The sequence below is a fragment of the Leguminivora glycinivorella genome, chromosome 16 (genome assembly GCF_023078275.1).
Source record: "Leguminivora glycinivorella isolate SPB_JAAS2020 chromosome 16, LegGlyc_1.1, whole genome shotgun sequence".
NCBI lineage: Eukaryota > Metazoa > Arthropoda > Insecta > Lepidoptera > Tortricidae > Leguminivora > Leguminivora glycinivorella.
The window spans coordinates 13,535,532-13,563,239 of NC_062986.1; the positions used below are offsets into that span (position 1 = coordinate 13,535,532).

Here is a 27,708-nt window from a genome sequence, read left to right on the forward strand (position 1 = left end):
GAGCTTCGCCGAAAAGCTAAGACCTGTACCAGCTTCTCGCCACATAAAGCCTAAGGTATTTGTTTACAAAGATCTCTCAACCTGTGAATACGTGTTTCTTAGAGAGCACCCGTCACGAGGCCCACTGCAAGCAGCATACTCGGGACCTCATAAGGTAATATCTCGAGATGACAAAGTTTTCAAGATTCTTCTCCACAACACAGAGAAGACAGTGTCCATAGACCGACTTAAGCCGGCCTTCACACTATCTCCAGAAGTTGGAAGCGATCACCCTACTGTGCCGCCTACGATATCAAATCAGGACTCTCAGCAGCATAGTAACCTTAGACCTTCACCTCAGCAACCTGATCAGCTGGTAATGCCTCCTACACCTACAGTAACAGCAGAAAATAAGGTCACTCGTTCCGGTCGTCGGGTAAGATTCCCAGATCATTACAATGATTATTATCGCCCTTGACGGTCTCTGGGGGGGAGTAGTGTGGCCTAACTGATACACATTTATTTATTTACTTATGTAAAAATCATAATAATATATTATGTAAATTATATCATACATCACAAACTTAACATTTCCATTTTAAAGTTAAATATTATGTTTTATAAGAGCGTCAACGTTCGGCGCCGCAAACAGAGCAATGGCGGCGAGCGGCGCTCGCGCCGGGAACGCCTCTCCCGCTCTCCCGCACAACCAGTCCTGGCTCGCCCGCCATTACGATACCACGCGACCACGCAGCTCGATGCGCATGTTAAGTACCTACTTGATGTAACGACTCGGTGCCCTAAATATTATAATATATAGTGCTTAATAGTAATAAGACTTACTATACAACATTTTGTAAAGTGTTAATTAAATTGATTGACAAACTTATTCAATCGTTTATTTTATAGTGTGTGTAACCTCATAGTTACTACAGTAATAAACACTTTATTGCACAGAAGTTTTATTAGTTGTAAGTGTAGAACTGCTAAGGGAGACTTTCCTGGAGAGAGTTATTCAAAACTTCGTTTAGTAGACATACCTTCCGAAATCCTCTTTTCTCGCATGAGGCCACCTCTCACCTTATGCTATTTACTCTTATCTCTAAGGGAGCAGACCGTTCAATGTTGTAAGGAATACTAAGGTAGAACTTTCTGGTAAGCGTTAAAAATATAAATAAACATACCTTCTGAGATCCTCTTCTCTGCATGCGGCGGCCTTTGAAAAGCATACGGCCCCATCTGAGCCTTCATCTCAATGCTCTCCTTCAGGATCTGATGCGTGTCGTTCGGCCGCGGAGGTTCCTTGCCCTTCCCCTTGTCTAGGGGGCTGGCGGTCTTTCGCTCGGGCTCCTTTCCTTTGTCTTCCATGGGAGCACCCGGTGGAGCGCCCGGTTCAACGTTGTAAGGAAAATTCGGCACGTAGTTGTACGGGTAGAAGTGCTGTGGCAGGACTTTTTGGGGAGCGTTCTCGGGTTTGCCATCCTGAAAATAATGGAATGTTGGTTAAGGTAGTAGGTACAGATATTTACATGGACGGCTAAAACAGGAGGCACACTGATAAGTTAGGACTGCATCGCCACTGCAAACAAACTAGAAAAAAACTTCGAGAAGTGTGAGTTGAGTGAGACAGCAGGTAGTAACCATCTTAGCCGATAGAAGCCTGATTTAGATACCCATTTACATATTTGTCAAGGAAACGCGATGAAGGTGGACCGAATAATTAAATAGATGAATACTCATTAACTTTTAACTTATATCATATATTTTTAAGCTCTATCGCCATTTCCTCAGCAGCAACACTTAAAACCAAAGTTTAGTAAGAATGGCAAGAAAGGCATAGCGCATCAGTATTCTATGAAGTAGAACAGAAATGGTAACTAAAAATGAGGCGATAATAACCAAGGAACCGCAAGTAAAATACAATATATAAAGCAAACGTGGAGGCATGTGAACGCAGGTGGCAGGGTTGATAAAACAGAGATACTTAGCATAAGCTGACTGCTACACAGGACTAACTAAATGCATATGGCATGGTGATGACGCGTAAGGATGACTGGGGTGATATTGATAAGGGTGACAGCATGAATACCGAGAGAGCGTAAGCAAACTGGTACACAGGATCAACTAAATGCCTATGGCAGGGCGGTGACGCTTAAGGACTCAGGTGACAGGGGTCATAATGATAAGAGTGACAGCATGAATACCGAGAGAGCGCAAGCAGACTGCTACACAGGATCAACTAAATGCCTGTGGCAGGGTGGTGACACGTGAGAACTCAGGGGTGATGAGGGTGACAGAATGAAAAGGGAAAACTTTAAAGCGGAAAAAGGGGCCATGTAACACATTCCTCAAGGAGTACCTTGAGGTCGGACTTGGGGTCCTTGAGGTCCTCCTTGCCCTTGTCGGCCGGCGGCGCGTGCGTCGGCGGCAGGTACGGCGGCTGGCCGTAATACTGCAAGGGGATACTTTGTTATTGCGATATAAACGAACGCAAAATATTTGGAGACTAAGTTTTCTGCTATGCCTTAACTCAATGCGGTTTTCAGCTTATATGAAAGTATCTATACGGTTTCAACTGTGGTTACTGAAAGTGTACGCCTGAATAGGTATGTGTCCACTTTGACAGCAGTTGCTTCTCTTAAACGCGGCTGAACTAATTATCTTGTCAGTCCTCCTTCAATTTCATGTAACTTAGGCCTAAATATACTCGTAATTTCAATGATAGTTAATCTAGTCGTGTCAGGATAATAAAATCAAGTGTGTTCATGTTCAATGCCTATATCCTTTTCCAATTTAAGGGGAACTGAAATCTTTTCGAAGCATTGGCGTAAGGATGAATCCAGTGTAGCTTTGTTTGACGTTCATAACTTGATTGTAATATGCCTATTTGAAAATCATTAAAGGTGGTAGAATGGGCAGGTGAACGCGAGTCCGGTTTCACCGAACGGTGCTGCTTGCGTGCTAATCGACTCAACTGACTTGCTTCTCATCTTACCTGATGATAGACAGGGAAGGGCCTGTGCTCGGCGTCCGCGTCTGGCACTCCCTCCGGCGCGGGCGTGTCGTCCGATATGTCGGAGTAGGCGGGCGACCGCGCCCCCGGCGTCGGCGAGCGCCGTCGCCGCTTGCCTGGCGACTCATCGGGGGACTCGGCGGATTTGCGTTGGGTCTCCTCGGCTGGCATTAGCGCTGAGCGCGGTTTGACCTGGAACCGATCAATTGTTTGCTTAATGCTTTGTGAAACTGTGCCAAAATAGGTGTATTGCAAGGACGTAATATAAGGTCCATTGGTGGTCGACCAAGAGTGTCTCACCTTAAATTGAGTAGGTTGTAGCGTAGGTAAAGTTTCCGGCGGCGGCGTGGCGGGTGGTGGCGGCGTGGGCGCGCGCTCGGCGGGCGGCGCGGGCGGCGGGCTCGGCACGAACTCCTCCGCGAACCGCGGCGCCGGCGACTCCACCTCCGGCTTCTCGGGCGACTTCTCCGGAGACTTCTCGCTCTTCGCGTCCGGGGATTTGGCAGGAGTTGGGGATTTGACGGGGGTGGCTGGGGTAGCCGGTTCAGAGGGTGGACGGGCTGGGGAAGCAGGTTCGGGAGGGGTCTCTTCTTGTTCAGAGCTGGAGCCGTCCTTGTCGTCGTCATCCGGCGAGCCGTGCGCGTGCGATCTGTGGTATTTCAAGCCGTTCGCGTGCTTGTACTTTTTGGAGCAGTTGGGCTCGGGGCATTCTAGGAGGACGGGATCGGGGGGCGGAGAGGAGGGTGTGGGGGGCGGTCGCTTGGCTTTGGGGGTGGGCGGTCGTTCCTCTGCTTCTGATGTTCTTTTCCTCTTGTTGTCGGGGCGCGGGGGTGTGAAGGGCGTCGGGGAGGGGAGCGCGCGGCGGCCCTTGGCGCCGCCGTTGCGCAGTTTGCTGTGCACGGAGGAGCGCGTCTCGGTGAAGTTGGTCATGTCGGTGGGCGCGGCGCCGCGCCCGCGCTTAGCCCCGCGCCCCTTCGGCGTCCGCGCGTCCAGCTCCTCCGTTGGCGAGTCGCAGAATCTGGAAACAATAAAGAAAGTTTTATTATTACGATGGAATTGGGCAATATTCAATCATCGCTGGAGTAATAGATGTATTTATTGTATATCTCAATTACATGTAAGTATTCGTCAAAGGCCCTACAGGCCCTAGGAACATAAGTTGATATAAAATCTTTTATTTTAATTTGGCGATGACGACCGGTCTGGCCTAGCGCGTAGTGACCCTGCCTGCTGAGCCGCGGTCCCGGGTTCGAATCCCGGTAAGGGCATTTATTTGTGTGATGAGCACAGATATTTGTTCCCAAATCATGGATGTTTTCTATGTATTTGTATATTATATATATCGTTGTCAGAGTACCCACAACACAAGCCTTCTTAGGCTTACCGTGGGACTCAGTCAATCTGTGTAATAATGTCCTATAATATTTATTTATTTATTTAATTTAGACAAAATGATGTTTACAAATTCACGACAATATATGAAGTCAACTTATCTCAAAGCTACAAAGCAGGACTTTATTATTATTACGCAGGTATTATTTTAATCCGCACACGCAAGGGCTCAGAGAAATCTTTTACGGCTCTAGTAAAATTAGAACGTTAAGAGCTCTACGTTATTATCCTCTTATATTTTATGGCAGCCTGGTCGGCTGGTAGTGATGTGCCCTCCTGGGAATATTCTCTCCCGAAATAATCCCCCAAAAAAGTTTTGAATGAAATAATTTATCCCTTTAGAAATCATCCACCTTTTCAACCATCCATTTATTCATAAAACTTAAATTGAATTGAATGAACTGTCATAATGGAATGACTGAGAGAGGTTGCTGTATTAGGTATTGGGCTACTGGGCTTTAGATATAAGGTACACTCGATCTTAACAATAAAGGACTTCTATTGCCTTCATTTTTTTCTGCTTAAATATGAAGTGGCCGATACTATAGTCGCCCCCTAGCAAGAGTAAATAGGTATCTCGTAGGTAAGCGTGTTCCACCGTAGACCGCATCATCACTTACCATCAGGTGTGATCGTGGTCAAACGTCTACCTATTCATACTAAAAAAAAATCTATAGCCATCATCTCATGCTAAAAATTTTATTAAATGTGTAGAAGTTTAGTGAAACGTTCCACTTCGTCGGTTACCATAGGGACGATATTTGCTTGTATCTTTATATGAATAACCCGACAAAGTGGGACGTTTTGCTGTCAAATGACACAAATTGATTTTTTTTAGTAAGTTTCTTATTTTAGTCAGTTTGTGGCCGTTTCGGCTTTCAATGTCGCTGCAAACTTAGCTTAATTTTACTCTAGGACAAATTTTAGTAATACATATTCGTATTTAAAGAATATTCTCACTATTCCCTGGCACGTCCCTAGCTGCAGTTAATGCACGCTTGTCGCGTTAAGCCTTTATAAATTAACTCCCGCGCAATGTGAACACCAGGTGGGTACTAATGAAAAACCTGCAGCGGGAAAACCGTCATTTGTTACGTTTTTTACGTGGTTTCATTTAGAAGAACTTACGCGGTAAGCGCTACGCTCAATCGCTTATTTAGAGCGTTTTAATCCGATCCGATCCGAAGAAAACAGCTGTTAAAGAATTTCACTCGTCAATCAAGCCGTTTTATTTTTGAGAAAAGGTTTTCGTTTGTTAGTAGACTAAACAGATAAAAGGGCTCTTCTATTTTTTTTTAGCAGAAAAGTATACGAACTCGTGTGATGTGACAGGCCTCCGTGGCACAGACGGCTGAAGTCAGCAATTCCCATCAACTTTGTACAATGCCATGTCAGCAAATTTTAATTGATCCTATTTTGTTACCAACATTTAGTAATATAATTCGACTTTCGTAAGATATATACAGGATAATTGTTATAATTAAGAAAATATAGATACTAGAGAACCTTAATGACGAAATAAAACTTAATAAAATCTCAATTAATCAACAAAATCTTGGTAACAAAATAGGAATTAATAAAAACAAATTTAACTTTTCCTTTAATTTTTGTACAAAGTTGACAGGAATTGCTGAAGTGTTTGGAAACACACCGCGTTTGGCAAGTTCGAGTCCTGCCGGAGGTGCATTTTTTCCGTTTTTCGATGGCATTTTTTAATATTTGCTTCTTTGTAATCTTACATCGGATCGGTTAATATAAAAAAAAAAAACAATAAGCGGCGTTCGCACACCGCAGCGGCAAACGGATTCACAACCAGTATGAACAGCCATGTTTTTTTTATCGAACTCCCCTTTGCATGGCCAGTGCGCTTATAAATAGCATAATTGTTTTGTTTTTAATTATTTCAAACTGTTTTTACATCTTTAGTACAAAGTTCATCTGATAAAAAGACCGTTAACGTTATGTTCTTAATAGGAAAATAGACGTGGTGAATTAACAAAAACATGTTGTAGAGATATCGCGGAGAGATATTAATTACTTAAGTAAGAATTGGTAACGTTATTGCGTCGTATTTTGAGGTAATATTCTTTTGAAAATGATAGATAACCATTGTAGATAACTATTAATAAGACACGTCATAAAGAAAGTCACAAAATAACTAAGTAGAGTACATATTAGGGTAATTCCGAATGACAGAAATGCTCGAGTAATTCCGAAAGGGGAATCTTGATAATATGATGGAAATAATGGTGATTTTTATGCGACTTTCGTAATTAGACGACTTTCGGAATTACCCTAATACACCTTACGTAATTATCTTTATTATAACATTAAATATTAAGTCAAATGGGTTAGCACCGATCGACAAGCACGTTATCTATTCGCGGATCAGCAAAGTAATGTTCTAACTAGGTTTTGATTAACATGGATTTTCACAAATATCCTAGATTTGTACTCATACCAAGATACAACCCAAATTAAAAGAAATAACCGTAATGTTAACCAACTAAAATTGCCTTTTTCTAAACTAAAACTTGTCACAAGTAGCCCACATTTTATGACTATAAAAATCTACAATCACCTCCCGAACTCTTATTAAAGAACTGCAAAACATTAATCAATTTAAAAAACATCTGAAACGGTTTTTAGTTAACGAGTGTTTCTATAATATGAACGAATATTTTAGTCAGTAAGTGAAAATACAATAGTGCTTTATTTTTTGTAAGGAAATAATGTAATAGTAAGACCAAATGATAATTATTGAATGTATGTTAATGTAACGAAATGTGTAAAATAATGTATATAATCATATTTTAATCTAAGTAATTACCTACTTGTAGCCCTCTATATTGCTGTGCCCTTACAGGGTGTCACATGTATACCTATATATGTTCCACTCCACCCAATGCCTGTAATGTGATATGCAATAAATAATTCTAATTCTAATTCTAATTCAAATTAACGCCTGATTCCATCGATTATAAGCCAAGCAACTTGTTGTACAACAAATACTTAACTACACAGCTTAACACAACTAGGGAACAAATCAAATTATTTTATTGAATATTTTTTTTGATTTGTTCTTTTTTTCAAGTAGTCACACTTATTAAATATACTTTATGAAAAAACAAAGCGGTGAAGTACCTACTTATACAAGTACCTATGTAGGTGATCAGATGATGAAAAATATTTCTTAAAACAATCAAGTTGGTTCTACTCAGATTATTAAAAATCGAACCGGAACCTAAACGACTTATTCCAAAAGTTTACCCATCGCCGACAAATCCTACCATCAAAATAACCAACATACAGCGCTATCCTATTACAAATACATTTTGTAAATCTTTGGCTTCGACATACACTGGTTTCTAGTTCAAGCATGGAGATGGGAACACACAATGTTGTTAAAAATGGGTCGGTCACGGTCCCAAGATTAGTTAACCTTTTTTAAGCCCTCTTTACGAGTTCCAAATGTTATCTAGGGCCCTCCGGATTTGGGCTTAAATAAATTTTTCGTCTCTTTGAACTGAAACTACCAAGCCGTAACCTACAAAATACGGTTATAACATGTCATTTCTGATACAAGGTTTTAACCCTGACTAGGTAGATTTTTCTTTCTACCGGCAACTAAGGTAGGTACTCATCGTGCTGTATTCTTTACTTATCGAAGTGCTTCTATGCTCATCTCCTATGTTCATCAAATCAACTCTACGTTTCTATGATATTCCATTGTCACCTAAAGTATCAGTTCAATCGAATAATGAACGATAATGTCGATAATTTTCAAAAAAGATTAGGATTTTAATGGTCTGGCAACAAAGCCTATAAAATTAGAAGATTGCTGGCAAGCTGGCAACCAATAAGTCCCAAGCTTCTATTTCGCCCAAGCATATTATCCATATTGACTTGGGCTCAGAACAAGCATATTTGCGCAAGAAGCCTAACCTGCTATCCCCATAGCTCACCAAGCGCTTATAAAACCAGTATATCTAGAGCTCTAGGGTTCCCAGTACATGCTAGTTGTGAGAGATCAAGTAACACTGGTCGTGTAGTAAAATTGGAATGATTTTGGCACAAAGCCAACCAGTAAGCTCATTTGGGTCAGGAGGAACCGCAGTATGGCGTTTAAACAAATTCCATCTGGGAAACTGGATTTTAATTCAACCATAAACTGCTGACTGGACAAACAATTAGGTAAATTGAGATAGTTTGGCATTTGCTTGCTCTTTATTTAGTTACATATTTACATCACTTGAGTACCTATTTAGGAGAAATCTTCGGAGCCCTAGTTTTCTATAGAGAATAAGGAACTAACAGGTCCTAAAAATTTACTTTGTCTCAAAAGTGCCACAGGTCATACAGATTGTACTGGTCATTTTTTACATTATAATATTTTTGAAATTGCATACACGAACGTACACAAGTGCAGTACACCATCCAGCGCTAACGCTTCTCATGAGCATTTCAACTAGGAAGGCGGAAAAACTTGCAGCGTGGAACATGTCCTGTGGTCGGAAATGTCTTGATGTTTAACTCACAGATAAGCAGATAACGTTTCATCATCATTCACTTGACCTTTTCCCATTATTTGGGGTCGCCGCAGTAGATCTTCTTCCGTTCCTCACTAACGCACGTCATTTCCGTTCTCCTTTCACTCTCATATCATTCTTCACACAGTTCACCTATCTTTTCTTAGGCCTTCTACTTCCGTTGTATCCTTCCAACTTCATATTTCACTTTATAGTATAATATAGATACAGTTTATAGATAAGGAAATATAAAGATGGTAACTCACCGTGGAGGCGCCCAGTCATGGCGAGTGCAGTCTAGAAGGGTCCCGACGTAGGTCTTGCCGCGCCACGTCACGTTCACTACCAGCACGCCTGCAACAAACACATACACGCTTGAAACGACTCATATGCTAAGGGAATAAAAAAAAAAGGACATAAACTTCATATTGTTGGGACTATATTACTCCAGCCGACCAAAAATCGCTCGTTAGTCGCTTACGCGTCATCGTCGCTGAACGCATGCGTAAGCCTGTTCAATTGTTCATACTAATTAGTCTAATTACTAAGAGCGATTTTTGATCGGCGAATGCCGATTCCGCCGTGTCGATATGTTTGGGGAGACCTAAGTCGATATCCTTCAGAATGCGAGGAGAAGAGTATGTAGTGGTAGTTCTGACTGAGCACAGTGTGATTCTAAAGCAATGTTGTTGGCAAAAACGCTAAATATTAATAAGTCTGACATACACGAAATGCAGAAGATGTTAATTTCGGGTTCGGAACGAAGACGCGTTTGTCTCCTGTGTTTAAGTATCTACTCTCTTTGTATGTCAGATTCACATCGTTCGTTACTTTACGCAGAGAGTCGCGAGTCGGAACTATACGCACGCTAAACAAGCAAAGTGTGACTAGGCTTAACATGCTTCCAGTGCCGATTTAGTATAGGCAGAATCGAGAAATTCTGTATTCTTTCATATTAATTAAGACGATACAGGAGGGGTCAATTCGCCATACAAACGCTCTCGACTATTTCCTCCCTGGTTTTTGAAGATAGAGCAATGATTTTTTCAACACAGATTATAATTATTTTTATCTGTACTGTGTCGGACCGTTTTGATTTTTTTGATATTTTTATTTTTAAAGACAGCCCATCAAAAATTTCCAAAATGGCCTTATTAATTATGGCGCAAAAAAAGTGTGGTATTCTAAATTGGTAACAATTAGCCAAAAAAAAAACTAAACGGTCCGACACAGATTATTTCATTGTTATTCAGATTCTCAAATTTCGTTACGATTGATTAAGTTTTAAAGGAGGATGTTTCCTCCTCGGAGAGCGGAATCTCGATTTTTCGTAATATCTTTTACTGAGTTGTCCTGTATGGACAATTGTTTTTCGATAAATCTAGTTAATATCACTAGTATATTTTCTCCTTTCCATTTTAGCATTTTCGCTCCTGTAGCGTCTTAAAAACCGGAAGCATGCTAGTTAGACCATCAAACAACAATGGTATGAAAGAGAATGGAACTAGAAAAGTGCACAATATTAAAGTGACATGGATAGCACAAGTAGCAGAACATAATACTAATGACATAACTACGAGTGATAGCAACTATGACATAAACATTCCTAACAATGGGTTTCACAATTGTACTAATTATCTGTTGTCAGTTTTTATCGGATAGATTGATTCTTGTTACAATTGAGTGCGTATTCGTTTACGTAGGTATAGTTGTACAATTGCAACATTGATCAAAACTTTAACTTCCTGAGTTTCAAAGTTACTTAAGAGTTTGAAAACACTTTCCACTTTTAACTTTATTATAAGATGAAATATACCTATCATCTGTCCAATTATTTTAAAACTGATTAAAAATAAATAGGTAACGGCACGAAAACAAAAAAAAATAACCATACGAACTGCGAGTACTATCCCAAAAAATAAATTCATAAAATATCTATCAACCTATAAATAGATGTCATTGTTCAAAACCCGAATTATCCTGCATCGTCTACTTCTGTCGCACAGTTTTCAAAAGTTTAATTATGCAGAATTGTGGACGAATACACAAAAGAATCTACACATTGCTTCATTTCACCGTCATCTCCCGCAGAGCGCACAGAAACTTATTTTTTTCATAAATCCCACGTCGTATCTCTAGATACTAGGGTTCCCAGATCGAATGATCCTAATGTCGGGACAAAAGGAATTTTTTTCGAGATTTCGTCCGGAGAATGGGGAAACCTTAAACTTGCAAATGGTCTTTACTTTAGGTGTTTTCAATGATGTAAAATTGATCACATTGACCTATTCTAGCGACCCATCAGCAACGCTCGTTGTTTTCGCAAAGTGGTCACTTAAGGTCACTTTATCAGGAGTCGGGCTGCGAAAAATCGGGAGAATCCCGCCAAACCCCGACAATCTGGCAACCCTATGTTAAACGCTGATCCTTCAAGAAATATCCTCTGATTTTCGTATGAATAGAATGAATAGTAATAAATTTTCGCCTCGGTGCTCCTCAATGTGGCAGACGACGCGTGCTTCGGCTTTCGGTTTCTTTATTTTCTGATAGTATGCAGACGAAAGCAATGCACCATTCCTATATAGACTACTGAGCAATATAAATACTTATAAAATGAAAATACCTATTTAGAATTTATGAGATAGTTTTTATATTATTTTACGATATTTTCTAGCCTTAATTAGAACCCTTAGAACAGCTGTTCGTAATTGGTGACAGACACAAACAAGGTATTAAAATTTTAATAACAGTAACAGGTTATTCATAAATGAGATCTGGATTTATTATGGTATTTAATACAATTAAGAACTTGTTATCAAAATCATAGAACGCATGTAAATTCGATACCTATCATTAAAAAATTTATAAAGCAACAGGTTAAAATGTACAAATAATTATACAAAAAACAGAAACAGAAGCATAAGCAAAGGTAGATAAGTGCTGGTATACATTACATCCACCCACAATTACACTGATTAAGTAGAGTTAGTTAAAGCATCAATGATATGTAGATTATGTAGAAATTAGTTTGGAAACATATTGAGAATAGTGCCTCTGAATTGCCCCTTTCACCACAATTTATCGCTAGAATCGCTTATCTCCATGTATAGACATAGACATAGAAAATCTTTATTCAAAATCACATCAATATATCAATCTGCCTGTCAAGCAAAGGGATTGCAATTTGACATTAAACCGAGCACAATATTTACATAAAAGAGCTTATATGCACAAATCCTTGTCAGTTACCTAATAACAACGGACACAATAGCCAACGGAAGACATACCATTGCTTATCAACTCGCGAGCGAGTCGATATTTTTGTAAACCCAGAATAACATGATCTAATGTTTACTACAACAGTGCTTTATTTGGAATTCGGAGTCCGTGCAGTTTGATTCGCGTATGTTTACTGAGCGATTGGAATACCACCCATATCCATTGATTGTCCTATCAAACGCAGCTATCTACCTCACTACGAAGAAATATACACTTTAGCTTAAAGCCATACGGTTACTTTTTAACCGTGCGCGTAGTATAATAGTCCACTCACACATGCACGACCCGACGCGTCTCAAGTGCACACACCCGGGTACCTAGCCGAAATGAGAATCGTTGAGGCTACGTGGCGATCGAAACGCAGTCTGACTCTGTCGCGCCACTACAGGAGAGCGATAGAGAGAGAGCTAGCTAAAACGTAAGCTATTGGCAGGGTGGCTAGGTATCCCGGCCAGATAATAGGATGTGTCGGGTATTTAAACGTTTGTATCGGTTCGTAATACGATCAGCGAAGCGGCTGTACTTAGATCAAAGATACTTGTCTGATTACGACACTAATTGATGACAGCTATTCTATTTTCGTTGCTGTGTCTAATTGGATTGAAATTTTATATGCTTGGCAACGAACGCCCTAACAAGATCATTTAGGTATTTACATATGTAATATGAATTAATATTAATCTGTTATGCTACAGTCAAAGTTACGCCTATAATTTGAGTTTTTATGGTTTTTTTTTGACTTATTTGGATCTTGAATATGTGTTGTCTAAGGTCTTTTGTAATACAGGCAATATAATTACATTCTGAATGTCATCGTAACTTAAGAAAGAGTCATCTTAATATTCTTAATCTTATTTGGATATCACTTTCTATCTGGTTAAAATAACTAGTAACAGAAAAAAACTTATATGTGGCAATATTCCAACAACGTAATTAATCAATTATTTAAAAAAGTATTAAAAAAAATATAACAAAATAAGGAATATGCAACAAACGAATACCTACTGAAATGTTTAAACTTCATGAATCATGAAAACCCATTCATAAAAAAAGAATGTCTCTGAATTTAACAAGACGCGTTTACAAATACACCAAATTAAAAATACCGCCCAAAGTTCTTATTCCACAGACATCAAGTCTACTTTTCCTCGTTTTTCGTCGTTGATAAGCTTGCGGGTAAGAAATTGATGCAGCGAAGTATTGATGTGGGGTCAGATCAATTTGTCTCGGGAGATTTGCATCATGCATAGCCGGTCCGAATCGGTTCTGAGAAGCACTGGCTGTTTTGTGAGTTTTAACTGGCTTCGAGTAGTCTTGTATTCTTGACATTTATACAGAAGGAAGGTATTCTGTACACGAAGCGCGAAGATGCGAAGTTATTCGAGAGGATATAGCTTAAAGGTATTCTAAGATATCTGAACATTATTGTATATCGGAACGTCAAAGGTATTCTAAAATATCTAAACATGGATTTAACGCCTTGGTACCGGTCTTCCGTCTTTTATTTTGTTCAATTTACTCAACATATCCTATTGTAGGTACTCAAATACATGAAAGTGACAAATATTATGTCTTTATTTCAGATAGAATTTCTTTGATATACACTGCTCGTCACTTGAATAGGTTCACTACAAAAAATAGTTTCATCGGCATTTCTAGTAATATTAGTGAAAAAGTAAAACTTGTATTATGTAGGATACTTTACTTGTAGATATAAGATATAATGACATTACAAATTAAATGACGTGTTTGTTAAGAAAAAATATTTATTTGTTATCATGGGACAAAAAAACTTGTCACATGAATAGGTTCATCAAATAAAAGATTAAATATTTTCAAAAGTAATTATATATTTTATTTCTAATAGTGTGTAAATTTACCATTTTCTCGTATTGTTTCAAAAATTCTGTTAGGCATAGAATCATAAAGAGAGCGAAGGAAATTTAAATCAAGATTTTTCCAAGCCTTGTCGATGGCACTAATCAACTGTTGTTTGTTACTTAATTCTTGTCCTCCGATGTAAACTTGACGTGATAACCAACTCCAAACGTTCTCTATTATATTTAGATCCGGTGAGCATGAGGGCCAGTTTAAAACTTCAATTTTTTGTTGTTTAAACCACTCTGATACTTCATGTGCAGTATGTATCGGCGCATTATCTTGCTGTAATATCCAAAGACGGTGATTCATAATAGTGTCAATTTCATTGTATTTATCTTTTAGAAGCTGTAGATACTTCCTTGCCGTTTGTTTCCCTTGGAGGAAAACAATATCGACTGCACCATAATATGAAATTGCACCCCAGACCATTACAGATTGAAGTGACGAATGCCGGCGAGACATAATCTTCTCTTCCTTTCTAAGATCATGAAAGTAATAATGAAAACCATCAGGACCATCGAGGTTAAACTTTTTTTCGTCGGTAAAAATAACTGTTTTCCATTGGTGTGTCCAGCTCATGTGATTTTGTGCAAACGCAAGTCGTCTTAATATATGATGACTTTGCAAAGCCGGTTTTTTCTTTAATTTTCGTCTTTTCAGGTGACTTGCTTGTTTTATAATCCTTCTGACAGTGGAAAGGGATGCTGTAGTGTTAGTTTCTCTAGCTATTGCTGCCGTACTTTTAGTTGAATTAGAAGCAGCGCGCAAAATCATTCGACGTTCCCGAGCACTTGTCGCAAACTTTGTTCTGCCTTTGTAATTTTTTCCATAATTTTCTTTATTTTTAACGTAATTGTTAATTACATTAGGACTTCTGTTTAATCTGCGAGCTATTTCGCGATTTGATAATTTTTGTCCTAAGAAAAACTGGATATTATTAATTTCCTCACTTGTTAACTGTTTATTGCGTCCCATCTTGTATTGTTTTTATATGAACAAGAGAAATATTATATCTTATAAAACACAAACAAGTACGTCTAAACACCAAGCGAGAACACAGACAAATGTAATAATACAAGACAAAACGTGGCGTGAACCTATCCATGTGACGCGCCGCGAACACGTAGGCATCTGTGATTGGTCAGACACTGACCAATTACGCGTCGCAACGTATTTAATGTGTATTAGAAATTTTTATGCGCAAGATTAGTGATCTATATCAAAGGACAAAATTCGAAAAATAATAGTAATATAATACATAAGGGTAAAATATAAGGTGAACCTATTCAAGTGACGAGTAGTGTATACCATCCATTCCATCAAAGAGAAAATATTTCACAGAACAAGGTTTTATAATTACCAAATTGTCATGATAAGGATAAATACGGCGAAACGGGCACGAAATATAAACACGTTAAATTTAATTAAAACATACTCGCTAGTATTTTTACCTAGTATTTTATCCCCGTTACATCCGTTGGCAGCCGCGGCACGTACGCTGGAAGTACGGCCTCGGAACTTAGAACGTGACTCTGCCTGCATATTCATCCCTCCCTTATCGCTAGCGTGCTAACTTATGTAAATTTCATTAATCAATTTCGACCCTCTATTCATATCACATTTTTGTGCCTTGCGGTAACTATTTTGCGCTGCGGTTGTTTTGTTTCGCGTTTATGTTGGAAGTATAACTGAGGTTATAAATGGTTTTGCAACACCCATTGTAAGTATTTGCATGTTATAAATTCTTTTGATATGCGTGCATGAGCAGTGTTTAAGTGCCGCTTGTTGTAACAGAACAAGCGTCTATGACGAGGAAATGGACTCGTTATTACATATAAAACTTACGGCGAATCAACTTTTCCTCGACCAACTTTCTTGGTGCATATTTTCTTTGGGATTTCATTGGATAATTTAACAAATAATATCTGTGATGTTTAATCACATGTATAGTCACGTCTTCACTCATAAAATTCACATTGTTATTCGATGCAAAACAGGTTGGAAAAACATATTTATCAACAAACTACGTTCACATGGACGAAATACTGACACTGACAGTTGTCAACTGAGTAGCGTTCCAATATTATATCTTGATTTCAATTACAGGTCATAAAAATTGATAATGATAACTAGTGTATATATGTATTTTCTGGATGTGTTTATTGTAGCATTTAGAAACAAAAATGATATTTTATTATGTATTTGATTTACAAAACTGGTTAAAAACCTTTGATAAAGTAATATTTGCATATTTATATTTACCACAATATAAAATGTTTCATTACGTACTAGGAATCAACAAAAGATATCTCCATCTCACTCTAAAACACGTGCAGTCATGCAGGTGTTACTATTGAGAAACAAAAACGTACGTGCCGAGTTGTCTTGGACATTAATGCCTAAGGCGTATGACTTAGTAAACAAAACAGTTATGACCTTTTTCTTATGCGTGTAATTTAGCGGCTATCCATTGTTATTTGTCGCCAGTCACTCATTTGTCACCTTTTTGTCGCTCTTTTGTCGCTCTTTTGTCGCTCTTTTATCGCTCTTTTGTCGCTCTTTTGTCGCTCTTTTGTCGCTCTTTTGTCACTCTTTTGTCACTCATTTTGAATCTATAAAAGGGTCGGAGCGAGCCAACGCGCGTCATTCTTAAAATATCCACAAAACAAGACTAACAGTGTCTCTGGCTTTCGTGTGTTATACTGGTGAGTGAAGTTGTTCTGCTATTATTTCTCTGTTTGTTTTTACTTGGAAATTATTCTAAGTGATTGTAAACTTTGAAATTGTGTCTCTGTTTGATTGTGCGGGGACAATATCGTCGTACAGTTGAACTTGGACCTGTGGTGGAATTGCTTTACCGTCAGTTGTGGGGTTAATTTAGTGTTCTATTTATAGTGTAGTGTTACATTTAAATTGATGTGTATAGTGAAGTTTTCTGTGCTTTGTTTCATGAGTGCCGTCAAGCAATACAAAGACTGGGTCGATGTATGGCTGGTGCTTGGAGATAAGTCTGTGTTTGGTTTTGTAGGGAGTAATTCTTGCAAAACTAAGCTTAGATTATAGCACGTAAAGAAAATTTCACTCGTTTGTTTAGTTGGTCAGTAAAATTGAATTTAGTAATTTTCTATGGGGTTATTTTGTGAAAGTTATAAGCCAGATCATTGTTTGTGACAGACTGTTGTCCGGCTAAGCGCTTTATACCTTGCGGCTGTTAAACATAAGGCGTTTAGGGGTCTTTTTGTTCCAAGTGGGGGCTTGGACGCTTTTTTATACTTACAAAAGCGTATTTTCTCACCGGTCTCAAAGAGTCCAACTGTTAGATGGAAGTGAGGACTTTCACGATTGACGAAAGACATTAGGAGTAATCCTTGCTCACTGAAGTCGGCAGTATTTGAGGCTGGGGTCCTATATATATATATATTTATTTACTCGGTGTTCTGGTTCATGCTGGCGTTGGTCGCTGGAGATTTCGGTTGTGATCGATCCATAAGTAAAGTCTGATCGCAGCTGGGTCTCCCATGTGGCTGGTACTGGTGTGTCCTAGAATACTGGATATATACACGGATAGGGCGATCTACTCTCTGCTACCCTAGCCTGCGGGCAAGAGCAGAGGGGGGGGGATCTGACCGACACAAGCCTATAAGTTGCCTATCTCAGCTTCGCTGGCTGAACTGTACAGCTCTGGTAGGGATACACTTGTGCATATTCTGAACTCAAGATCTATGGTAAGTGAAGGTCTGTGTTTCATATATGCTAGAGTAGGGAAATAGATAGGATTAGGGTAGAGTCACACACTATTTCTATGAATGTAGAGTTCTTTTATGGTTGGTCTTAAAATATAATTGGTCAACGTGTATTGTGGAGAAATAATTTAACTACTACTACTTATATGGTTTAAATGGATTTTAAATGTGGTGTTTATTATCTTAAAATATGTGGTAAAACTGGTAATTTATAAAACCTTTTGTTACTTAATTTATCTGAGTGAAATTAATAATTGTGGTAGCAATTTCTGATTCTTCGTGTAGCATCGAGCCAGTGAGTGTTGCTAACTAGTTTTTCAAGGTAAATTCTATCAAGTTGGTTAGGGAAACAAACTATACTTTGGAATAAAAATCATAGGTTTGTTATAGGGCCCAGTGGCATGCGAGCGCCGTCCACTGATGACAAGTCAAAAGCTTCAAGGAGTTACTAGACTTACTTACTTCGTTCTCAGTGGTAGCAACTACTCGGAGCCCTGATGATACATTAGAAGGATCGAGAAGTTATGGTCTATTAGCAGTATTGGGGAAAAGGGGGGTTTAGCTACGGAAAAAGAAACAAAATAAAAGGGGGGGTTAGTTAGTAGATAGATAGCCCTTCTGGCTTGGCATAGGACTCTCAATAAAGCAGTTTGATTGAGATTAAGGATCCTATTCCGCAACGCAAGTTCGTACCCAAGCCAGGATCACTAATAGAGCGTAGCGGTTGTTTTCCAAAATATTTTTTAATGTTTATTTCATGTATGTTTCACTCACTAACTTCTATACTAAAAATTTCTTCATTACGTCATTAATTTTCTCACCTATAACTTTCTAGGCCTAAATCTGATAAAATACTCTTCTATAACACTATATTATTATGCTACAATAACTTTTATTCTTCTTTAAAATATAATTAAATAAAATTTTAAAAATTAGTCAAAAATACAGCTGATACTCATTAAAGGATCTAGGTTATCGCGGTTTACATCGAAGGGTTCTACTTATTCACGCTAGACGATCACGAGGCCAAATTTACGGGGTATATTTAAAGGGGGGTTAGTTATACTGTTGATTAGTCAAGTAAGTAAATAAGTATGGTGAGCGGAGGTTTAGTTGCTTGTAGTGTACAAAAACAATAGGGTCTTTATTATTATATTACCGCAAGGCGTTATTTAGAAATAACATCGTAACGACAAAGGTATTCTTAAATATCTAAACGAATTTACTGTAAGTTTATTTATAGATTTACATCTATATTTGTTATCTATGTCTATACTTGATAACAAATATTGTTTGTACAGATACTATCTGTCCATTTATAGTGTTTTGGTTGTGAAAATGCCTTTTGAAGTTATGACGCGACATTTCTTGCAGAGTTATAAATACTTAATAATAAAAAAGGCAATAAGATTGTTTCTGTAAAAAGGGTTGAAACCTTGCCGTCAACTTAACACTGACAAGACCTCACGTCAATAAACTAAAACAAAAAAACATGTTTAACCTCTTCCCAAAGTAACATTTTGAGGAAATTTCGCCGGACAGCGTACAAATTGAGATAAAAATGGGGGCATCGGGCGGTCAATCCCATTTAATCCCTTGAGGTCTGGACTCTGGCCCTGCCTTCAGTGGTTAAACGAGGCAGTTTGGACTTTAGAAAGAACCAGCCTAGAAGGAGACCGTTTATTTGTGCTTTTTCAATCAAAAGGATGCTTTGTCGGTTGTCATTGCTGTCAGTAAGGCGATATTTTCATAATACGTAACTTCAACATGTTGACATGTGTGACAAAATTGATTGATTAAAAGTATCACATTTATGATGCGCATTGACACTTACGATTCAAAGTTGGGATAGATTTATGAGTCATAAAAGTGCACTAGCCAAAATGGTGTAAAAACTAATTTCTTTAATCATATTTTAACGTTGAGAATACTAAACATTTTTTGATTCATGGTTTGGTAAGTCATTCAAATCAAAACCCATGTGTCAGGATCACGCCCGTACTCGGTACCTGCTTGTAATAAAACCCCTGAGTATTTAATATGGCCGCTCAAATACCTGAGTCGGCGTCCTCAAATTGCGAGAATATTAATCGGGCCTTACTTATCCAAATTACTTTATCGAAGAGTAATTACAAATGTATTTGCAGTGTGATACGCTCTTTGAAGCGTTCCGATTTATTTTGGTAATAATCAGCAGTGATTATTATCTAATTGTGTTCGTAAAAGTGTTATTGATTGAGTTTCGTCATGTTTCGTTGATTTTATCTCATGACGTGCCACGCGTAAATTGATAATAAGTATAGGAATCCCGGTAAGGTCATTTATTTGTGTGATGAGTACAGATATTTGTTCCTGAGTCATGGATGTTTTCTATGTATATAAGTATTTACTGTATTTATATATTATATATATCGTTGTCTGAGTACCTGCAACACAAGCCTTCTTGAGCTTACCGTGGGACTCAGTCAATCTGTGTAACAATGTCCTATAATATTTATTTATTTATTTTATTTATAGGAATGACAGTTTAAGTGATTTTGTGGCGTGATTCTTTATAACGAGTTAACGAAATGCAAATTAATGCATTATACGTTGAATAAACTTAGTAAACAACAAGATTAATACTTTAACAAGGTAATTTATTTAATTTTGTGTTAGGTACTGAAATAGAGTTACATTTAGAATAATCTTTCGACAGTGTATCCATGCTTTTATAGTATATATTTCTCGACTCGCGGTAGAAAACCCACATCCATTTATACATATATGTACCTTGTTAGTTAAGCGAGTGAAAATAACATAAGTATAACAAGACTTGTTATAAAGGGCTCTTTCACGTTACACTCACCTTCCAATAATACATTAGAAAACATAATGATATCTATTCTACATACAATCAATCAGTACAGTCACCAGCAAAGATATCAATGTGCGTAGCCGAATGCACAAACGCTCACGAAACGCTCGCGATAATATCTCTTTCGTAGCTATCTATCTCTATCGCTCTTGCGTATTGGCGCGACAGAGCCAGGCTACATTTCTGCGGCGTTTCGGTGGCGTTTCGCGTCGCAGAAATGCCATTCGGCTACGGGTCCTGACAAGATCTTATTAGTAAGAGCGTGTCAGATACCTTTGCGGCCTCGAAGATTAATGTGTTTTTGCTGGTGACTAGAGATGGGCGGCGGGAAAATACCCGGGGTAGATATCGGGTATTTACCGGGTATTTACCCAATCTACCCGATATTTACCTTTTCTACCCTAATGGGTGGGTATAAATAAATATTGTAATAAAATGGGTCATAAATTGAATTTAATCGTGAAAAAATGTTTTCTTGGTATTGTATAATATATTTATATTTTATTAATATAGTTCTATAAACATATATCGAAGTATTTTTATTGAATAAGGAATTTGTTAAATATATTTGACATGCTTGTGTGTTTGTTACCTCCTCCTCCTAAACGGCTGAACCGATGGGGATGAAATTTTGTGTGCTTATTATAGTTCCTCTCAAGTAACAATTTCTGGTCCTATAGTGGTCGAGGACACCAAATTAAATCACACTAAATGGTCCTATAAATAGTCTATATTGGTACTGTAGAGCCGATTTGGCGCAATTATGCAGCCATTTAGTGATATAATAGGCCTATAGCAGTATCATCCGTGACGTTTAAGGTCTATAATGGTGATGTAATGATGACTATTGTGCTAATTTGTTGACATAGAGGACACAGTAACGCTATTATAGTATCAATGTATGCTATAGTAGCATTTGAGATTGCGTTATACAGGTTATTTTGTTCTATAATAGCAGTTGCCGTCCCTTTTAATGCGAAATTTCTAAAATAATTTAATATGTGTAATATTTAACAAAAACTGTTCTAAACGAGGAACTTAACGAAAAGTGGTGTGTGAACTTGTGAAGTTTAGTGTCAATTAACATAATTTGGATTTCGTGTCCATCATTACTGCAAAAAGGTATGCGATGGAAATTTTACCGTTAAAAGAATATTAGTTTAATGGAGTATTTTAAATGCGCCCTCGATTTATACCATGTTTTGAATAAAATAAATAAATATAATTTAATACAATAAAATTATTGGCACCATAGTTTCTACTATGGATCTAAGAAGTAAAACATACGCTTTTATAGTTCGACTATATCACTTATCATACGCATTCACTGCCATAAGCCCGCCATCGTGGATTCAATTTTAAACAGTATTAATAAATGTTGTTTTCTTTTTAGTATGACAAATCTAAACTACAATTAATAAAGTTAATTTCTAGAAAAACACTGTACGGAACCAGATACCGCATCTTTGGCCTGATTTCATAATTACGATGTATAAACACCATAAAGCAGCCTTTTAAGGTCAAAATTGTCATTTAAAAGTAATCGTTTTCTACTCTTATATATCTGATTTGGTTTATAAAACATATAGTAAACTCAGCTATAACGCTATTGTGTTTTAAAAGAGATACCGAAATCATTATTCAACAGGTCTGTGATATTTAAAGAGTCATTGTGGCGTATACGGCGATGAGATATAAAAGGCATTAGAAAACGACTATAACCTTTTCAAAGCTATATAAACGTATCCTGAAAACTTCATTATAAAAATAGCTCTATAATGGTATTCATATCACTACTATACAGTGTTAAATACTATAGCAGTGTTTTCCAAAGCCACTATATCCCAAAATAGTGGTATAGTTAGGTTTTAAATCTGTTAAAACACAACTACTAAAAATACTATAACCGGCTTGTTGGTAACCTTAATAGCGCCAATTGATTGCATAACAGTGATTTCTAACACCATTATACAGTAATATTGTTCTATAATAGTCATATTTGATCCTGTTATAGACCAGGCCTATAGCGGCTCTATAAAATGGTGATATAAACGTTTACATCACTTCCTAATAACACCTTTTAGCTGTATAACGCAACAACTATAGCGGCTTGTCGGGAACCTTAGTAGCGCAAATTGATTGCATAGCAGTGATTCCTAACACTATTATACAATAATATAGACCTATAGTAGTCATATTTGATCCTGTTATAGACCAGGCCTATAGCGGCTCTATAAAATGGTGATATAAACGTTTACATCACTTCCTAATAACACCTTTTAGCGGTACAAGCTTATAGAGCTAAAAGGTGTGACTGGAGGCTTTTATACGACAGGCGGTCACGCCGAAAACCTTTATACGATATCTATAGTAGCTTTTAGCGTCGAAAACCAAAATTATAGCACTAAAATCTTACTTGCTGTTTGTTTGGTAAAGCCTACTATCTAGCCGAAGTCCAGTATCTAGCCGAAGTCACATAGAAGGCATTATTACAGTCCGAATTCAAAGCAAGTGTTAATTAAAATCACACATGGACGTGGCACTTGTTTAACTAAGTACAAACTAAATTATAAGTATCCCATAAATAAAAAATAATAAAAGTAACTGACCGGTCAAGTGACTTATTGCACCCTTTCAATACGGATGCACCTACCTGGCGTTTTGCAAAGCTGTGATTTGTCTGTCCACCGTGTTTAAGTTAAGTAAGTTATTTGAATACTTAGTGGGCCTAAAACATCTGGGGAATACAACTTTTTAATTGAATGTGGTAAATTACACATGATATATGGAATATTTGGAATCTCTGTTAACATTTTAATATTAGTTAGTCAAATATATATATTTATTTTAGTAGAAAAATATATTTCAGTCATGTAAATTAAGAATAATCTTTAATTTCATAGATTATTTTTTATACCCGCTCATTTGGGTAGATACGGGTAAATACCGGGTAGATTGGGTAGATATGGGTATTTTCCCGGTATTTACCCGTCAGCGCCCATCTCTACTGGTGACCGTACACCCCACAGTCTACTAATAAGAAAGATATTAAACTAGCTACCACGGTACAAAACATTTAATAAAAACTTAGGTACTAAGACAAGACGACCCATAAGTAACAAACCTTAGACAATTAATTACAAAATACCAGCTACTTACAAGTATTTATAACAAGTATTTGTAACAGATATCAGGAAGTACTTAATGGCTTGTCGTAATGAATTAATTACGGATGTTCGTGAAACAGTAAATTAATTTGACGCCTCATTATCTGAATACAACTGAAATACTTCCGGTTTTAGCATGGCTTTAATTAATTATAAATTGTATCTTAGCCAGTTTAAATAAGATTTATCAATTTTATCATCTATAACGGCGTCGCTCGGTAGAAGCAAGGTCGCTTGTTCCAGCAGGGCTAGCACATGATTGGTGCGACATTATCTTTTTTTTTCTAATTGTATTAATGAGATAAGAACACATCTATCTCGCCGCGACAAAATTTCGAGCCAATCATGTGCTGCCCTGCTGGGCTACGATGGACGGCTATCTATCATTTGTCACCATGTCTGTCACGTTCTAACACATAAGTGCGAAAGGGACGCATAATATGACAAGTGACAAAAGCACGACCATGATACGGCAACTGCTGGGTTATTATTTATTGTCTCACGAAACAATGAACACATAAAGCATTTCTCTATAAGCTATTAGCATAAAATGATCAGTTATTCCCGACCGGTGGGGCAATGGCGATCAAGATCAATTAATCGGAGCGACAAATGAGATAATTGAGTCAGTGCCCGTGTAAACGTACTTAACAACTTGGTTTTTGCGCCGTCTCGCCTCCTTTATGAATATGTATTTTATTAACTAACCGCAAAAAATGATATGAAAAACCTTATGCCAACAACCGCTGACCAAACAAGGTGAATATAAAGATTATAAAGAACGACAGCTATCGTTGCTATAGATGGCGCTACTTGATCAAGTTAACCCATTAATCCCATTATAATTATATTATATGGTACTTAGCATTAGTGACAGAGAAAAAAAAAGAGCTTTGGATTGTTCACTCTATTTCATACAAGGCTGTCTATTTCTGTAAGCCTCTGTTTACCATTATTGCCATCTACTAAAAATAGATGGCGTTACTGTCTTAAGTGGAGGTAAATAAAAAAATTAAGTTCACTTGTCAAATATTGCATTAGTCACAGTGAAAAAAAAAGAGCATTGGATTGTTCACTCTTTTCATACAAGGATGTCTACTTATGTAAGCCTCTGTTTACCATTATTACCATCTAATAAAAATAGATGGCGATACTGTCTTAAGTGGAGGTAAATAAAACCAAATTAAGTCAACTTGTCAAATATTGCAATGTAAGTCAATGTGTTCGCCAGCACATAGTCTATGTTCACGGACTGGTCGAACTGATTATAAATTATATATGTATTAGATGTCTAAAATCAAACATATCGTTTTGAACAATCGTGAGAAACGCGCGAGCCTAATAAGCCCTAATATGCTTTATTATAGCAGCGTAATCTTTACTACATAATTATCTCTGAAAAAACTAATGTAAACATTGCCAAAGGCCATCATGAATTACCATTTAAAAACCCCATTCTAAAATATAAATAAAGTTTGAAACTTCCAAGTTGACACAAAGTACAGGGTGGCATATTTAAAAGGTAGGCAGATGCCTTTATAGGAAATTGTCGGGGGTTTCATTATTTAGGGGTGGATTTCCCTTATAAATGGGTAATGGCGGTCACGGAAAAGTTAAATTAGAGGCCGTCCGGTTCGGTTGCGTGTAATCGCTTCGATTCTGTTTTGTCTGTCGCTAATGAGTCGTCGGAGAGTCGTTAGCGAGTCACTTTGTACGTGTTTTTTGGTTGACATGGTTGAGCAAATTATAGTGCTGTTATGAGAACGTATATTTATTTTTTAATGGAATACAGGGAATCGAAAATAAAATTTTAATTTGAAAAAGAAAAAATTAAAAAACTTAAAAAAAATACAAAATGGTATTATAAATTGAATGTAAAAATAAAAATTACTATTTGGAGATGCTGGGATTTGAACCCAGGACTTTCAGCATGCGAAGCAGACACTCTACCACTGAGTTACATCCCCGCGTGATGTCACGTACGAAATAAGTGGTCCGTTGCCGCACTTGCCGTGTCACATAGCTAGACTATCTTATTGATTCCACTTCCACCCACCGGAATGTAAACTTGTAAAGGCCTCGTCGATAGGAAGTGGTTGTTAAACTTATTAAATACCGTAATACAAATTATCGGCTATGTCCATAGCTACTATGTACCTACTTGAAAACCGCCTACTTCCATAGTTTACTCGCCTTGTAGACCTATAAGTTTACCTTAGCAATACCCGGAGCGACAAATGTCTAATTATTTCAACCATTACGTGTTGTGGGCCTTTAGTGGGAGCATAAAGGTGTAAAGGCCTTATGGGACGTGGTTATTAAATACCTCGATGTTATCGGCTGTATCGTTCGCTATGCTTGCCGAGCGAGTAGTGAGTACCTATATAGACTTTTTTAGTATGAGCAAATTATTTTTAGTACTACATAATGGACATTGAACGTTATAAAACAAACTGAATTTAAGCCTCTTTCTGAATTTAAGCCTCTTTCATGCTGTATGTATGTATTGACTATCGGCATGTTAAATTGATAAAACTTGATATTTTGGGCAAATACCCCCTATATGATCTCGACTTTTCGCTTCTTTAAATCGGTACGATGAAAGACAGAAAAAATAAATATTGCCATACCCTACCGGTGTGCCATGCGGCCTCCTTCGTATTGTAACATCTTTAATGTAATACCATGGTTTGCAATAAATGATATTGATATTTACATATTTTTTAAGATTGAATGTTCACAAAGAAGACCATTTTAACGAAATTTTATGATGGACAAAACTTGCATCATGTGCTCTGTCCTACATATGTACTTGTATCAATTACAAAGAGCTTCGGTTTGCAATCCCCAGCAGTTATTACTTAAATGTTTTTGTTTATCAAGTTTCATGTTATTTGATAACGCGTAACATCAATTGTACATTGTACGGCGACGGGTTTTCGTGGCTCGACTCGAGAAATACATTTGATCCTCACAAAAAACAGGTTCAATTGAGATCAATTGAGAAACGATGTGTCACAAGTAGGTATTTATGAGGTAAGTTATTGAAATATGTATGTATAATGTCACGATTTTCACGTCATCCTAACTGATTTAACCGAGACGTTGCCATTACCATAAGTTTATGTTATGGCATATTATTAATTAATTAAAAATTACTCGACGGTAAAAGATAACGTTACGAAAAATGTATGTAATTTTCGGTTCTAGTAACCGCCTATTCACTTTCCCCATACAATTTACGTAATTTTCGATGTCATTTTTATCTAGTAACCTACAACGTCAAAAACTCATGCTAGAAGCTGTAAGTGCATTAAAATTGAAAAAAAAAAAACAGGTTACGGGTTTGTTATAGGTTATAGATATGATCTGTCAATGTCAAAATTGACGTAACTACTTAATGGAAAAGTCACTTTTGACACTCGCCAATACTCGCTTAAAATTGGAACAAAGACTGAAACCATTACCCTACTCATATGCTCCATGTTTTATGTTGGCCATGAATATTTTAATAATAAGTGTACTTAAAGAGAAAAAGTTGAATTTCAAGCATCGTCAGTAGCCACCGTTTGAAATGTATACACGGTTGAATACTTAATTAGGTATTAAGCTCATGTTTAATTCATTATAGTATTTTAGTTTTTCTTAGCTATGCGGGGTTTACCAGTCAATTACTGTAGAGTGGTTGTCTGTCCCTTCGGATTCAAATCGAAGTTTGAAATTTTCTTCGTATTTACAAACGCGTTTGAAATGTAATTCAGTCATACTTCACGAATAAAAAACAGTATATTTTTCCTCAATCCGCAAAGCCATGTTATTTATCGACGCGGATAAATACCAGGGTTTAAGGAACGCGAGGGGGAAGGGA

At 37.4% G+C, this 27,708-nt stretch overlaps 1 protein-coding gene and 1 non-coding gene across 2 annotated transcripts in view; both read right to left on the reverse strand.

Annotated features, from left to right (window-relative positions):
- The window catches only part of LOC125234928 (zinc finger protein 608-like), a 154,184-nt gene that overhangs the window by 8,167 nt on the left and 118,309 nt on the right, over positions 1–27,708 (reverse strand). The window contains exons 5-9 of the mRNA XM_048141350.1: positions 9,180–9,267; positions 3,293–4,010; positions 2,975–3,184; positions 2,339–2,431; positions 1,164–1,461 (exon numbers count right to left, since the gene is read on the reverse strand). Coding sequence (XP_047997307.1) covers positions 1,164–1,461; positions 2,339–2,431; positions 2,975–3,184; positions 3,293–4,010; positions 9,180–9,267 — 1,407 coding nt within the window. The remainder of the gene's footprint in view (positions 1–1,163; positions 1,462–2,338; positions 2,432–2,974; positions 3,185–3,292; positions 4,011–9,179; positions 9,268–27,708) is intronic.
- Positions 25,736–25,807, reverse strand: Trnaa-cgc. The gene has a single exon. It is a non-coding gene; the product is annotated as a tRNA-Ala (tRNA).